Source organism: Macrobrachium nipponense, chromosome 12, assembly GCF_015104395.2.
Source record: "Macrobrachium nipponense isolate FS-2020 chromosome 12, ASM1510439v2, whole genome shotgun sequence".
Classification (NCBI taxonomy): Eukaryota; Metazoa; Arthropoda; class Malacostraca; order Decapoda; family Palaemonidae; genus Macrobrachium; species Macrobrachium nipponense.
The window spans coordinates 105,697,637-105,714,354 of record NC_087205.1 but is presented as its reverse complement, the minus strand read 5'-3'; the positions used below and the strand labels follow the sequence as shown (position 1 = coordinate 105,714,354).

At 36.7% G+C, this 16,718-nt stretch overlaps 1 protein-coding gene across 1 annotated transcript in view; it reads left to right on the top strand.

The window, feature by feature from the left end:
- Positions 1 to 11,483, top strand: part of LOC135224912 (ATPase family AAA domain-containing protein 2-like) — a 262,177-nt gene extending 250,694 nt beyond the window's left edge. The window contains exons 24-25 of the mRNA XM_064264237.1: positions 23 to 231; positions 7,810 to 11,483. Coding sequence (XP_064120307.1) covers positions 23 to 231; positions 7,810 to 7,860 — 260 coding nt within the window. The 3' untranslated portion in view covers positions 7,861 to 11,483. The remainder of the gene's footprint in view (positions 1 to 22; positions 232 to 7,809) is intronic.
- The last annotated feature ends 5,235 nt before the right edge of the window (positions 11,484 to 16,718 follow it).

The window sequence follows — 16,718 nt, the reverse complement described above, 5'->3', positions numbered from 1 at the left end:
TCTAATTTTACTTTCCTTTTAGTTTCATCATCTGAGCAGGGTGGTGGTGGTGGAGGCACCACAGAAAAAAATGGGGTTTTGATTGACTGGAATCACCTGGAAGCTGTTTACGAGTCATGCATATCTGCTACTGATGGAGCAATGGTTGATGATCTCCAGCGACTATATACATCCCTCTCAGTCCTCATTAAAAAACACATTGCATCCATTAATCGAACTCTCTTGCTTCAGGTAAGCTATTATTTGTAAAAAGAAAGGGTAATGTAAGGAACTTTGTTGATGATTGCATTTTTCTTAAGGTTGGTAGAACTTTCATTAGATGGATTTGAAGCTCCCTTATGGCAGTGAAAGTTAGAAATTGTCTCTCTATACTTTTGGGTTATTGTGACTATGTCAACAGGAATTTTGCTGAAATGAAATTCAGAAACAAAGCGAGGTATGTACTTAGTAGTAGTAGTAGTGTAATTTTTTGTGAATCAAATTCTCATGATCTTCCTCATGCTGTTTCCTTTTTGTCGTGAATATGGCAAATTTTTAATCAGTTTGTATTTTTCACAACTATCAAACCTGAGATCTTAACATTAGGATAAATAACTTTGGGCCAGCTGGAAACTGGTAAAGTTAAAAAATTGTGTATGCAAGGGGCTATTGGCATCTGTGCTTGGTCACGAGTCATGCGGAGCCACCCACATACCCCTCTTTAACTCATGATCCTGTTAGTTATTCTTCCAACCCAGGTTAGTTGTTAGAGGGGTGGTTAGAGGTGGGCTTTTTTATTTTAAGACCTCAGGTTTGTTAGTTATGAAAAATACAATTGTTCATATACGAAACAAACCTTGGGTCTTAGCATCAGGATGAATACTCAGCACCAGCTGGAAACCGGTAAAGTTTAAAATAATTGTGGACTCAAGGGGCTATTGGCATCTGTGCTTGGTCACGTGATATGTGGAGCCACCCACATACCCCTCATTAACTTGTGTCCCCGGTAGTTATTTTCTTACCGCCTTTAAGAGAGGATGTGCTTTGCTCCGTCCTTTTAAAGCCGGTTTAGTTTGCCCCTGTTGTTTTCAATTTGTTGTTTGGAATTCCTGGGTATGTGAACATGAAGCCTTCTCATGCTGTTAGTCTTCCTGGATATCACAAGCAGCAGATAAAACGCCCTGATATTTTCTTCGACAATTTCGACGTTGAGGTACTAAACGTGTAGTAAGTCGTAGGCGAAGAAACTCTTATGGTACGGTTAATTCGTTACCTGTGCTTTGGAATATCACACATTCATATGGATTGCCTGTAATCCAAAGCTTTGATGTATCTGCATGAGCTTTGGGAAGTAATTATGACTAATTGTGCTCCTTTCCCTGCAGGGAGAGGTGTGCATCGCCATCTTGTTTTCGTTCCAGATACGTGGGTAGAGAGGATGTAGGTGTGCGGTCGGCGTTAGGCCTATCAAGAACCAACCCAAAAAGGACAGTTGGTTTGATATATAACGTCGTGCTGCCATCCAGGGTCCCACATGATGGATGTCCCTTTTATCCTGATATGCATTGAATGGCTGTCGGAGGCGTCGCCATCTGTAAAGAAGCAGATAGTGCAACAAGGCAGCCTTTAATGTCGGGTTGCTATGCCTACGAGAATAACATGAACAGCCTTGAACCTCTGGTAGGGTGCTGGCTTCGCATTTGAGATGCTGAGTGAGTCATAAACATGGCGATGCCATGACGTCACTTCATAGCTGCGGCCTACACGGAGACATGCTTCCATTTTCATTTCGAGGTACAAGAGTACTTTACAACTATGCTTTCGGATTGGAGATTTTTAATGCACGTTGTTTTTGAGAAAAATTACAAGCGTTAGGAGATATAAGTCACATAATGGAAAAGACATAAGTTTTTCCTCTGTATCCTTCCGCTTAGGTGTCAACAAGCTTAGGTGATGGGCTTTGTTGCCAGTGCATTCTCCTGCCAATCCTGGAAGAAGCCAGGACTGTCACATCCTTGTAAAGTAGAAATGCCACAGAAGGTTGGTTCTCTTGATCTTGGTTGCAAGAGTACCATAAACAGCCTCACGCTTCCATCAAGTGTGGTGACGTCAGAGCCAAAACCGATCCAAAATGGAGGTAGTCATGACGTCACAGCCTACTGATTGTCGATCTGCTTCGCAGCCTCCGAACCTATATGCTTTCTGACTCATTGGTACACACAGTAATGAAGCATAAATAGGATCTATGGGTGAAAATTGCTAAGAAAGACAAAAAGAAAAGGCGTGATTCGTCTGCTTCTTCGTCTTCTTCCTCTAGATGGTGTCGTAGCTAAGTTTGATGGCGTCACTGAGTGTACCAGTCAAGTTTTGGAGGATACGGGATTTCGTGACTGATCCTCTGGACAAGAGAAGAAGAGTAAATTCTTCATCTTCAAACCAGGACTGTCACAGCCCAATCAGCAAGAAAGTCAAGAAGTCGGTGGCTGGTAAGCTCAAAGCAATCGGACGAAGCCGTTTACAAGAGTCTGAACGAGCGAAAGCGTCGACGGTCGCTGGGCTAGAGGTCGACATGGAGTTGCCAGTGGTGACTAAGAGAGACTACAATGCCGTTGCTGAACTTGATACATACGCCGATGCTTTTACAAACGTTTTCCATGGACTCTAGATGTCAGAGTAATGCAATATGATAAAATTGCTTTCATGTTTGTATATAGGATTGCAAACAGATACCTTCTCAAATCCTACTGACTATTTAAGATCGAGCCATCAGTGGCCATTACAGATCAAAGATGCCGCGGGTGTATGGTCGGATGGCCATGACGCATGCAAATAGATACCTTCTCAAATCCTACTGACTATTCGCGATCAAGCCATCAGTGGCCATTAAAGATCAAAGATGCCGCAGCCGTATGATTGGACGGCCATGACACATGCAAATAGATATCTTCTCAAATCCTACTGACTATTTGAGATCGAGCCATCAGCGGCTTTATGGTTGGACGGTCATGACCCACCCGGACGTTTGTCAGAGGGTAGGAGTGAGTTAACGTCTCCTGTGGCTGAACACAGTGCGTTAGAACCAGAGGGAAGAGAAAACCAAGAGTTTCTGGCTTCATATGCGGAGGTGATTGATTTGATTAATCAGTTCAAGAACCTTTTGGGGAGCACGGAAACACCTGCCAGTATGCTTTCCCCGGGGATTGACATGGTGTTTGGTTTGAAAAAGGATACAAAAGTGTATGAATTACCTTGTTCTAGTCATGTAGAGTCCATTTTACAACACGTAAAATGCACGGATTGATGAAAGTATATGGATACCTCTTAGTAATCGTATGCAGCCTGAATGGTGGGAAATAGCATACTTTGGGTTGACTCCAGAAAACTTTAAACCTTTACAGGTAAGAAGAATTCCCATGTTTTATATACTTGTTGGTATAAGCTGGGTTCTTCCTATAAAAATATTGACCAAACGCTTCGACTCTTACACAAGTAGTTAAAGTTAATTGAAATCTTGGTTCCTTTGAAAGTACTGTAGAACCATTCTTCTTAATGAAATCGCTTGGAAACTTAAGTCGAAAGGAAGAGGTGAACGTCTTTCTTTCGCCACTTGAAGTAGCCAAGCCAAAGTAGGGCACTTGTAACCTAAGATGCTATAGCCAGGATACTTGGGTCATACCTTTTAGCCTGACTATGTCAACTTAGCCTAACAGTGGGTTGATGACTTAACATGGTCTGGCTGCTTGAACATGCCTTTACTATCTTAAGTTGGGCGAGTTAGTAAGGTTATAAGTATAGGCGAGTATAGACTAGTGCCTAGGCTACCCATTCAAAATACTTTTACCACCTCAGCATAGAAGGTTGTGGTTGTAGCCTAGCATGGATAGCCCAAACTTTCTTGAACGACTTTACCCTACCTTAACCTAAGTCATTTAGTTTCTAGATTAAGCTAGTCTATACTAGCCTAGCCTAGGGAAGAGTACATCTCTGATGGACTTAACCTACCCTAAGTGATGGAGGAGTTAGCCTAGCCTAATTGGAAGAGTTAACATAGCCTAACCTAACCAAACCAGGGTCCTAGCCTAATTGGAAGAGTTAACATAGCCTAACCTAACCAAACCAGGGTCCTAGCTTAATTGGAAGGGTTAACATAGCTTAACCTAACCAAGCCAGGGTCAACCTGGTCTTGCCAACTTAAGATAAGTTAGTCAATTCTTAATTGACTGTACCTACTTAGACTAGTCCAAGTGGTTGTTGGCTAGGTTAACCTGGAATCTGCAAATGGGTCTCTTCCATGCTGGTCTATTTCTATATTGGAGTCATGAACCTAACATGAGGGTTCGAGCTTCAGTTGGCTAGGGCAAGGCATCAGAACCTTATCATATCTGGGAGGGGAAAGTGAGGAGTTTCTCATTCTTCAAGAGTGAGGTAGGGTTAAGTGACGTTGGGTACAATTTGGGCTAGGTTACTCGAGAATAGCACCATGATGGTTTCTGGCAATATAGGATTTCCCTTTGGAAGGTAGCATATTGAACATATGCCCATATATTATAACAGGTCACTGCATAAGGTGTTTCGTGATTGGGAAATAACATTACTTGTGGAAAAATGAGCCATGTCCTATTAACAGATTAATTCCTTGGACAGGAGGTTAATTGGGACGTATCTGAATAGAATATATTATCATAGGACATTCTCCTGGGGTTTTTCCTATGATATAGTCTATATAATTGGAAAAGTTAAGTGTATCTTAGTTTTTACAAAAACACTCCGCTGTTTAATAGCTCTCCTAGGGCTGAGGGCTGGCCTGAAGGATTGGATATTTTTTACCTGGCTAGGAACCAATTGGTCACCCAGCAACGGGACCTGCAGCTTATTGTGGGATCCGAACCGCACTATATCGATATATTATTTTCTATCACCAGAAATAAGTTTCTCTGATTCCGTGTTGGTCGAGATGGGAGTTGGACCTCGGACCACCGGTTTGGTTGATAAGTGCACAAACCACTCGTCCAGAGAGGAACTCGTATAATGGAAAAACCATGTAAGAGCACTCGTCCAGAGAGGAACTCGTATAATGGAAAAACCATGTAAGAGCTGTCTCGGGTTTTACCCTTCGAGGAGCCTGAGGATTCTATTGCGATACTGGGAACAACCTGGAGGTTACGCGAACTTTAGGTTTTACCTGTTCCGCCATGTCCTGAACGTAAGGATGGGTTCCAATAATTAAGGAGGACCCAGGATGAGTGACTGATAAATTTTATCGTAGCACAATCATCGCTACGAGGTTCGTGTGGGGAAGAGGAACCACCGATAGGTAGAATTAATATCTCAAAGGTCTGGAGGTTGACCAGTATCCCTTTTCCAACTAATAGTTCTAAGTTTTTGGGTGTAGAGTGTCACCTCGGACGTAACACGACTCCAAAGGTCTTTAGCTCGCATATACAGAATGACTCTTTGGCCGTGAATGCCTGTATAGAGGAGGTTTCTGTCCATTAAAGGCATTCTGTCAGTAGACAATGATCTGGTGGAGAGGTTATCAGAACAGGGAAGTATCTCTGTAATTATATGTATGGTGATATACATTAGACTGGTGATTGGGCATGTGAATATCGCTTCACACTGAGTAATGTTCAGATGAATCAGGAGCAGTGAACTGGATGGGGTACATAAGAACGTTGATCTGATAAGTGAAAACATACTCTGTATCAGAGTACCCTTGACGGCACATACATCAGTCACATTACAGAAACTGACCGTGGATGGGGGTCTTTCTCTGAACTTGGTAGAGTGGGAGTACTCAATAACCAGATTTTTGACGTAGACTCAAAAGTAGTTAGGAACATCAGTTCCAATTTGCCCCAGAATCCAGGATAATGAGTCAATGCAGCACAGGTCATGATGACAGATATATTTCTTAGTCATGCTCAGTATGGTGTGAGTATGTGTGAGAGACCTTCAGGAGGGCTGACTTTGACTTGTCAAGTACTCTATGGTTATAGAAAGGACTACATCGCCTAGAACAAAGGTGGTAAGACGTAAAGGAACAGGCCAAACTGAGGCAATCGGTCAAGCCTACTCCTTGTTTGTCAAGTTGTACCAATGAGGTTATACATAAGAGAAGGTCATCAGAGGAATATGGGCCTTCTGGCATTTAAGAACATATCTTAAAATGATCGTGACGGTTGGTCTGTAATTGTATCGAAGATCAACATGGAGCAATGTTAAGGTGGTGTCTGTTTGTTCATTGAAATTTGATAGTGGGTTCATTGTTATGAAAACCCACTTTCAATTTCCTGTATATATATAAGGTTGCCCAGAGGGTCTTGGACACAATTTCCTTGGGTCCTTTGGTGGCTGCTCAACAAATGGTGTAACTCGTCCAGTACCCTGGCATCTTGTCTAAGATGATGGTATGAATGTGAAATGGAGTTAACTGGCCTCTTTCCTTTTCAGATTTTTGTCTCTTTCTTTACTTAGGGCAGTAAGAAGAGAGTACCATCATGAGCTGGAATGGACAAGGTACGGGTGAGTGAAGTGGCCATACTGTTAGGGTTAGTATCAGTAAGATACCTATCAGTAGCAGGACATTCCTCTCTTTAACAAGGGGGAGAGGAATAACAAACCTACATGAGTGGATGAATTGGTTTGTTAGGAGAACAGATCTTCTTATCTTCCTCGGACACAATGAACTATGACATTGTGTAAAACCCAGAAGTCTGACTCTATGATATTCATATATGTCTTGGATTCGGAAATACTGGTCAGTTGTTTCGTAGAATTCTGGTATTCAGAAAACTGATCAAAGGTGTCAAACTCTCAGTTGGTTAATAGTACTTACCTCCCACCAAGAGTAAGTCTATCCTAATGTTAAGACCGAAGGTTTGTTTCGTATATGAACAAATGACAAATTTTTAACCAATTTGTATTTTTCATAACTTACAAACCTGAGGTCTTAACATACAAAGGCCCACCTCTAATCACCCCTCTATCAACTAACCTGGGTTGGAAGAATAACTAACGGGGTTACGAGTTAATGAAGGTTATGTGGGTAGGTCCACATGTCTTGTGACCAAGCACAGATGCCAATAGTCCCTTGCTTACACAATTATTTTAAACTTCACCGGTTTCCAGCTGGCACTGAGTATTTATCCTAAAGTTAAGACCGAAGGTTTGTAAGTTATGAAAAATACAAATTGGTTTATAAAAATGTCATATTGATTAAAAATTTGTCATTTGTTCATAGATAAAACAAACCTTCGGTCTTAACCTTTTGGTGGGAGGTAAGTACTATTACCAACTGGAAGTTTGCCACCTTTGATCAGTTTTCTGAATAGCAGTAGGGCAAATTAAACCGGCTTCAAAAGGATGGAAGCAAAGCACGTCCTCTCTTACAGGCGGTAAGAAAATAACTAACAGGATCACAAGTTAAAGAGGGGTATGTGGGTGGCTCTGTATGACTCGTGACCAAGCACAGATGCCAATAGTCCCTTGCGGACACAATTTTTTAACTTCACTGTTTCCAGCTGGCGCCAATTTATTTATCCTAATGTTTTGACCGAAGGTTTGTTTCATATATGAACAAATTTTATTTTAATGATCCTTCTTAGTCTGTTTTCCAATGCTGTTTCCTTTTTGTGTTGAATAGTTCATTTTAAATTTACTTTCCTTGGGTTAATAGGTTGGGAATTGTATTGTGATAACAGAAAACTTGAAGACATCACACACAAACTAAAAGGCAATATAGTATATATGGGTGGAATCTAATCCTTTCATAGTTTTGTTTATTCAGTACCAAATGGAGTAGTAATCAACAGTATTTTTACATTTCAGGAAATGGAAGGTGAAATCAGACGGTTCACACAGTTCCACAAGAAGAGCTGAGTTTTAAATACATGTTTATATTTATTGTTAAGTTGTAAGAGGCACATGAATTTTTGTAGTATGCACATTGCAATAGTGCATGCTCTTAAATTTTATTTATTTTTGCATGTACTAAAGGATAACACAGATCTGTAGAACTGGAAGTCAATGCCTCCTTTACACTCCAAGTGATAAGCCTTTGAAATGGTTATTATAACTATTTTTGATATGATGTCACTTGCATACATTTATATTGTGATTACATGAATTTTAATTTGATTCATTTTTATGGGTGTGCTTGCTTGAGTTTCAGTTATGCAGGTTTGTGTTCTTATCATATGGGCAGACTTGTAATTTATGCCATTGTAGGAGTAAGTTGAAATGGTTAAAATTTTAAATAAGATTTTATAGTTTGGACATTCAAAAATTATATATTTCAGTCAGCGTGTAATACACTATATATAGTTTATAAGATTATAAAATCATAGCATTGCTGTAAACATGAATATTCAGTCCAGGTTAGAGTTTGGTGAAATGCAGTAGTCCCAAAATTGTTGTTACATATACATATTTAAAAGTTTTATATTTTGAAAATTCAACCAAAAGGGGGGGGAGGAGAAGTGGAAAATTAAATTTATTACAAGACATATAGAAGCATCAGTGTAACGTAAGATGTGCCAGTAGTGATGTTTCGGTGATGATTTGTATTTAATTTTAAGTCTTTGTAACCAAATATGGCTAAAGAGGTTTTAGGGTTTTGTTTCAAGTTATTATATAGCAACATACCTTTTATAGCTGTACTTATCTGTAGGATGGTACTTTTCATATGTAATCCATGGTATCTGTATTTATAGCCAGCAATCTATAGTGTATATTTAGATGAGGATAGTAGGTCAAAAATAAATAACTTTTTTTTTTATTTTTATTGTACAAAGGTATTTGGAAAATATTCAGGTTTTTTCCATTTAAAACCACATGTATTTTTTGAATATATATAGTGTAAATAATTTTCAACTGCAGCCTCATGTTGAAATTGGAAATTTTTCTGACCTGTCTCTTATTTCAGTTTTGTGCACTTGGGAGATTGATTTTTATTTAGCTTTTTCCTGACACATTGAAAGAGTTGACTGTATGTGGATTTTTATTGATTTGGTAGATTCAGAAGTGGGTGCATTGTTTTTCATAAATTTTATATAAAAGGGGTTTTAATTTTTCTTAAATATTGCATCTCCATCTTACGTTGTTGTCAATGTGAGTTATATGATGTTGAAAGAGTTTAAACTATTCTTTAAAGAATTTCTACAGCATTGGTAATTTTGTGGGTCTTAATTGGCTAGGTTTCCCTTTCTTGTTTCATCATAACAAAAACTTTGAATTACTAACAAGTATTTTTTTTTCTTCAAAAGTATCCAGAACAGAAAATAAATATATAAGTAAAGTTATTTTTTTGGCACCCTTTGAGTTAATAGATTAGATTTATCTTCAGTAGTTATCTGGTGAAATAACTTATACAATTTAATTGATAACCGTTGAAAGTAGTGACAATGTTTGCAACAAGAAGTAAAAGCACTTTGGCTTTAACGGTGGTCATATGACTTGTTTACTATATAGATAATGGTGATAGTGAGGATGTAAGTTCTTATGGACCTAGTAAATCTCGATAATTATTGTAGCATAAACTTCTTGTTGAGAGACTTGACCATGCAGTGTAACAGTGCTGGAGTCATATATTTGCTTAAGTAATTTTGTAGAATCATATTTACTTTTTTAATTATATTATTAGGTAATTCAAAAGGTTTTAGTTTTGGTTTTCCATGAAATATAGAACTTCCAGTGTTGAGTTCTTTAGTCAGCAATTTGTAAACATTTAATGGGATTATTGAAGACTGATAAAATATTTAGGTTACTTGGAAGGATACTAGTAACACCTTTTACTTGCAAAATATTTAACTTTTTGGATGGAGCATTTGGCAATTCTAAAGTGGCAATTTAATTAATAACTGTTGTAAACAGTTATTAATTAATAACTGTTGTAAAGTTTATTTGGCTGTCATAATTTTAGTCACCAACAGTGTTGACTATTTTTTTCATGATTTACAGTTATTTTTAAATGGACTTCATGTCAGTCTCAGAGTGGAGTGGACTCTGTCATTGCCTAGTTTACTAAATGAGGTTAAATGCTGTATCTGGTCTGGTCTGGCTTTGTTCCATAGAAAGGGGCAGGTATCACAGAAAAATACAGTATCAAATGTTTGGCTTCTGTTATGTTTTTTCCATGGATGGCTATCCTCTGTTAATCATAAATTGTACTTAAACACTGGACAGTTTTGCATCAATTTGTAGAGGATAATTTGGGCTTGCCCAAGTACCAATACTATAAGGTATGTGAGAGAAAGCGGTGGGCATGTTAGTGTCGCTTATCTACCAGTTTGCGTTGGATTAGTAAATAAAGTTTTATGAAATATAGAGTTTTATAAGGTCTGCTGCCCAGGTATAGTTACATAGGTTTGTAGTTCCAACTTTATATTAGTGGAAAGAGTAAGCACTGTTGTGTCTTGACTTTTAACTGGTAGCTTTGTACTATGATGGCAAGACTGAAAGTGGGGCGAGACATTATCCAATGTAAAACTGAACTGGTCTAGTGTACATGTAATTGTTGTAGTTTATGCTTATTTTTCATGGTAAAAATTCTTTACATATTCTTGGTAATATTTATATTACAGTTTGTATGTAATTCATGTTTATTATTATTTTGGTGTATTTAAAGTTAACAGTAGGAATGAATTTCATTCTTAGAAAAAAGATGTAAAAAATACCCAGATCTTAAATTATGAATTGGTTTAATAATTTTTTTTATGAGTGCTTTATCCTAAGGAAAATTATCATCAGCCTGTCATGGACATATTAATGCTGCTGAAGTACTTGAGGGTGATTCATGTATTGTAGAGGATTTGTTTAGCTAAGTTTAAGGTACATGTATTATAAAATGGGACTTGAGTGTGAAGGGAAGTTTCAAAGGCCTGATTTGTAGCTGTAGAAACATTGTTATGCAGTTGAAGTTTGCAATAATTAGAGATGGTCATTGACAACAAAAACTGTTGTAATGCAGATATTTACACTGTTTGATGTGGTCTTTAGCTCCTTCCAATTTGTCAGATACTATAGGTATTTCAGAATTTTTGTTCCTAAGGTACTGTGGGTTACACTTGAAAACAATAGTTTGAATGTACAGCATTGCATACCCTTAGTTAGGCCATATTGAAGCTTAACCCGTTTTATTTTTGCAAAAATCAAAAGAAGCTACCCTAAACCTCAAGGTAATATGTTTTATTTTGAGTATTAAATTATTTCCTTAATGGAGGTTTGAAGCAACTTGGTCTAAAGTAATAATATTGCTTTTAGAAGCATTGAAGCTACTTGGCTTAAAGTAATCATTTTGCTTTTAGAAACATTTCTGATATTTCAGAGTGTAGGATTTTGTTTCTCGCATATGAATTGCCAGTTCTCACCATGTCCGAAGTTACTTCCCTGTGATAATTCTTGTCGCCTTGGATTAAGTACCTATTTGTACATTTGGGCTGTAAATAATTGTAATTTCAGGTTATGAAATTGAACATGGGAGATGTTTTTCCACTTTTCCATTAGTTTTAGTTTTATTTACCCTTAATGACCATGAATGCAATTTTTCTTGTGCTTTTGGTAAAGAAATGATCGTTGCAGACAATATGTATTTAATACTTAATTTTTTACCCACCTTTTGTTATTGAGGAAAAGCTTCCAAGACTATGTAGAAATTGAGGTATGTGGCATCTAGTATACTAAACCTATGATATATATTAAAGTTGGGATATTGTTTCCATTTGAGGTGAAGATAGTGGTAAACAAGACAAGAGACCTTCCGGAGAGTTGTATTATGTTATTCTTCATTTCATGTGGAACTAATGTCTTGATATGAATATTGCAATGCAGAATAAATGAAGAAACCAGAACTTTCAATGCATGTTTTGCTAGAGCTGAGCAACTAAGTGCATAAATTTTTGAGTTTGCATTTGTATAAACTTAAGAGATTTTGCCACTTTGGTAATGCATTCATGAATATACAGTATGTTGAAATTAGCAGAACAGGATCCTTGTACTTCAAAAGTGTACAAGACTTCATGCCTAAACATGTAGCATAGTTTACCAGTATTATTTAGTAAATATTTGATATATAACAATTGTTGGTATGCATGTATTTTTCATAAAACAAGTGTAACCGCAATGTATTGAGTAAATTTAGTATTAAAAACACACCCTATTGCCAGCTCCATAAGAGATGAGTACTCGAGACTGTTCGTTAAAATACCTAATACAAAAAATTTGATGGTTTTAGTTTTTAACATGGGTTTCAGCCTTTGCCATAGAAAATGTTTTGAAAGATGGAAAATCTGATCCAACTTCAGAGCATGTTTCTTTTTCATCTATCCTAGGATCATGTAAAAGTAGCAGTTTCTTATTTAGTGTGGAGACAACAGATACCTATTTAGACTCCTGATGAGACTATTACACACTTAAAACTATTTATCTATAACTATGCAGATACACTGCAAAATAAACTGATTGATCCAAATCTTCATCAGCCATAACATCTAACAAAACATAACTGTGTTCCTTACCTGATTATGCTTCTATTTTTACAGCAAAATTATGTGCAGTAAGATTGGCCATTAAAGTGATCAAAGATACACCATCACAGAAATATGTAATTTTAGTGATTAGAAGAGCTTTAGAAACCCTTGAAGCTCCCTGTTCACACGGGCGAGCTTTGTTTGACTAACTTTGCTTGATGTGACGTCAAAAGTGGAGATAAAGCGGGAAAAGTTTAGACTTTCCCCACTTCTGATGTCACATCGAACAGTTCGTCAAGCTTCGTGTGGTTGGGGCCTTAGAATTATATTCCAATAAATTATCCTTGCGCAGCAAATCAACCCTTCACTACATTGTATGAAGAAGAAAATTTAAAAATTGAACTAAAGGAAATTAAGCTGATAAAGTAGCCAAAGCTGCAAATTCTCTCACATGATCACACATGAACATGACAGAAACATTTAAGTTCAACTTTGACATATGGGATTCATTATTTGAGAAGCACAGACAAGGGATTCATTATTTCAGAAGGACAGACAAGTAAATTGGATATGTTAGAATTTGTCAACTCATTTGACGCATGGATATCTAATGAATAGTCCCCATGTTTTTTGTATGAATGTCCAAAATAAAGTTGACAACAAATGTCAAGTTTTGGAAACAAATCAACTTGAAAAGTAATTTTGTCGGAATCCATCTTTGCAGTTAACCCAGTTATAAAATTTTTAGAGCTGTAATATAATAAATTAGCTTAGTTGTCTGGTTAAACAGCAAATACATACTGCCCTTTATAGATACCTGATGTGTTTGCTTGCAGTCTTGTAACAGCATGAAGAAATCTTAACAGCTGTCTGATACATTGTGCAAGTGCAATGAAGTTTATAAAGATGATGATAACCATTGCAAGCTGTATTGAATTATGCAAAAATTAAATAATAATGCCCCTAACAAGAATAGTATGCCAACATGCTACACATAAATGTTATTAAATATGGCTTCACCTTTTATGGGGTTATGAACTACAATGAAGTTTCTTAAACAGTGTCCTTTGCTCTTTCTGCCTGAACTATCATGGCAGTACACTACAAAGGTACTATTATGGGTTTTATTTCTCCTGTAATAATCATTATTACTATATATGAGAAACCGACTTCAAATCAAACAAATTGTTCTGCAATTGCTTAAGCAATATTAATAACCACATCTACCAATATATTTGCATTATGACTTGGCAGGGAAAACTGACTTAAGTTTCACATGCTTTACTTCATTACCTTATAATACTGTTACTGAAAAAAAGAACTTCCCAACCCAGGCATGTTAAAATTAAACCATATCTATAAAAAAATGAAAGACTGTACAGGATGGAGTGCAATCCTGGTAGTATAGCATTTTCAAACTAATGCATGTCAACTTAGCAACAGCTGGCAAGTTTTGTTATGTAACCTTAGGAATTTCTTCAGTTGCATGCTTGACCAATGGACATTGATGAATAACTGGTTACATTTATGGCAACATGTTAATGATCTTAAATCCTCTTTAATCAATTATTTAAGGGATTTATTTATAATCTAATACATAGTCTAATGTCAGAAGTGCAATGCCTTTAAGTTTGTTCACGAAATCGCATAATTTGAGGGGAAGAATGTTCGAGCAGCTCAAGTCGTTCAACATTAACATGTTAATGATCTTAAATCCTCTTTAATCAATTATTTCAGGGATTTATTTATAATCTAATACAGTCTAATATCAGAAGTGCAATGCCTTTAAGTTTGTTCACAAAATCACATAATTTGAGGGGAAGAATGTTACGAGGCTGTTTAAGTTCAGTTCAACATTACCTGTTTATTACAATGAACTTCATTGGATCCTTCTTACAATTATTTAAATTAAATGCTGCTAGTTGCCATTGTCATTCATAAGTGCCAATCATAGCTTGAAAGGTTTTCACCGGCATATCGCATTACTGTCTCGGTGAGCTAAGCATGAGTCAAAGTCTCGTGGGAGGTAGAGAGGGTGTGTTTACTGATTGCGTGTGTGCAAGTATGATGAGTCATTAGGGTGTGTAACTTTATTAAACTATCCATTGCCTCTACTAATTAAGGATCTTTAAACAATCCTAAGACTTAACAACGTGCTGAGCAATATTACATTCCACAAAGTGTCCCTATGTGGATCATCAAAAAATAAAGTGACTGATAAACATGATTTAGGCTGGTCTGCTTCAACTACCTAATATTAATTTAATGATACAGCAAGAGTTCAGATTAAACACCTTCGAGCAATGAAATTTTAAAGTGATGCCTTTCAAGTAAAAGAGGAATACATATATTACTACCCTAAGGTTAATCAGCAACTATGATCTCATCATCTACATCAGGTTTTCCCTTTAAGGGTTGGACATACAATGTATTCTCCCTTTTCTTATCTGTCAGGTGCCCTTTCTGCTTGTTGGACAGAAACCTTTGGAAGACATTCAAAAGCACTTCATATGATGAATGTAAACATTAAAGTCAATGAAAGAAGGCAAAATAGTCTGCAACAACTGCAAATAGTGGAAACCTACAAATCCCAGTAAAGTATTGTAACATCACCAAAATCTGTCATGATGAATAAATGGCAGAATTGTAAAATTTACCATTATGACCAATTGTGTAGACGAAAACAAATATTTGGGTGGTCATCTTGCAAATAATTTAAGCGCGGAAATGATTACCACCTGCCTGTGAAGTGGATACATGCTTGGTTACCAAATGCCACCTCTGAGATTAATTTCATGTCTATAGACAAAGCCAATCAACATTAACAATATAACTACTTAAATTCACAGTAAATGAGAATTCCATGCTCAATTTTTCTAGCTATTTTTTGTGAACTGAATCATTAAACTATTGGTATGTTTATGTTGGCATTACTAAACTTTGATCACTGATTCCCAAAGAACAGTGATTCTAGAAGTATTGCAAGAGATAGAAGTAAACCTTACCAATTTGCTCTGTTCGGACAAACTATCACGAGCACATTATACCAAATGTACTAATAAAGCTTGGTTTTAACCAGGCTTAAAAGAACTTCATCTCAACCACAACTCTTGGTAAGCCTTGTATATTTACATTGGTCCAGCACTTTCATAAACTATGTTGAAATAGTATTTGCTTTGCAAAGCTACTCTGCTACAATATCATGCTAACTATAATTATAAGAATGTTTGCAGTTGCTCTTTGCTACCTTGATAATTATGACTATTGAATGTTCTTGCCATTTGACTGCAATTGTATCCATGTTTGTCCAAAATTATAAGTTATTCAACCACATCGGTCAAAATACTAGACTTTCATAGCGCCTCAGTGGCGTGGTCGGTATGGGGCGGGCATGCCACCTCGGTGGCTGCAAGTTTGATTCTCAGACATTCCACTGAGGGGTGAGAGATGTGTATTTCTGGTATAGAAGTTCACTCTCGACGTGGTTCAGTAGTCATGTAAAGCTGTTGGTCCCATGGCTGAATAACCACTGGTTCCATGCAACATAAAAACACCATAAACAAAATAAACTTTCGTAGGGGTTTGTCTTATTAGAATTTAATTTTCATGTATCAACTTGCAACTCTTAAAAATGTGATCCCTTGATCAAATGGAAAGGAAGATTTATAACATTTCCTTGGCCATTTCCAAAACTTGACATTCATTGTTTGGGCATTATTTCAAGTTATGTATAACTTACTGTTGAGCTGAATTCTCTATTGAAGTATGGGTTAAACTTATATATGTACAGTCAGTTGTAAGAGGTAATAAAATGGCCAGTGTGGTATTTTTAGTTTGATCTACACATAAGCTTCACTTTCAATATAATCTGTTTCAACAAAGACATGACAGAGAAATACACAGCAAAATGTAATGAAATCCAGTACTTTGTAATGGAGAGATGAAATAAAACCAAGGGAAGAGAAAGTACAAGAGTATTAGGGGAAGAGAAGTAAGAAAATTATTTGTTTATTCAAGAAAAATACTTTAAGCATTACTTATACAAGTTGAAAACCAGTCTAGGCAATATATAAAGTATACAGACTTGGACTGAGAAACTGTAGTGAAGTCATTTAACTTTTAAATATATGAAATTAAGATCATTTGTGAATATCCTCCTAAAAGGAAATTTTGATTACTGTACATATGGTTCTTGATATTTCAGCAACATTCCTAACTAAATATGGTCTTGAGATAAGGGTAGTTTCAATGAAACTTAATTGATAGTCTTTC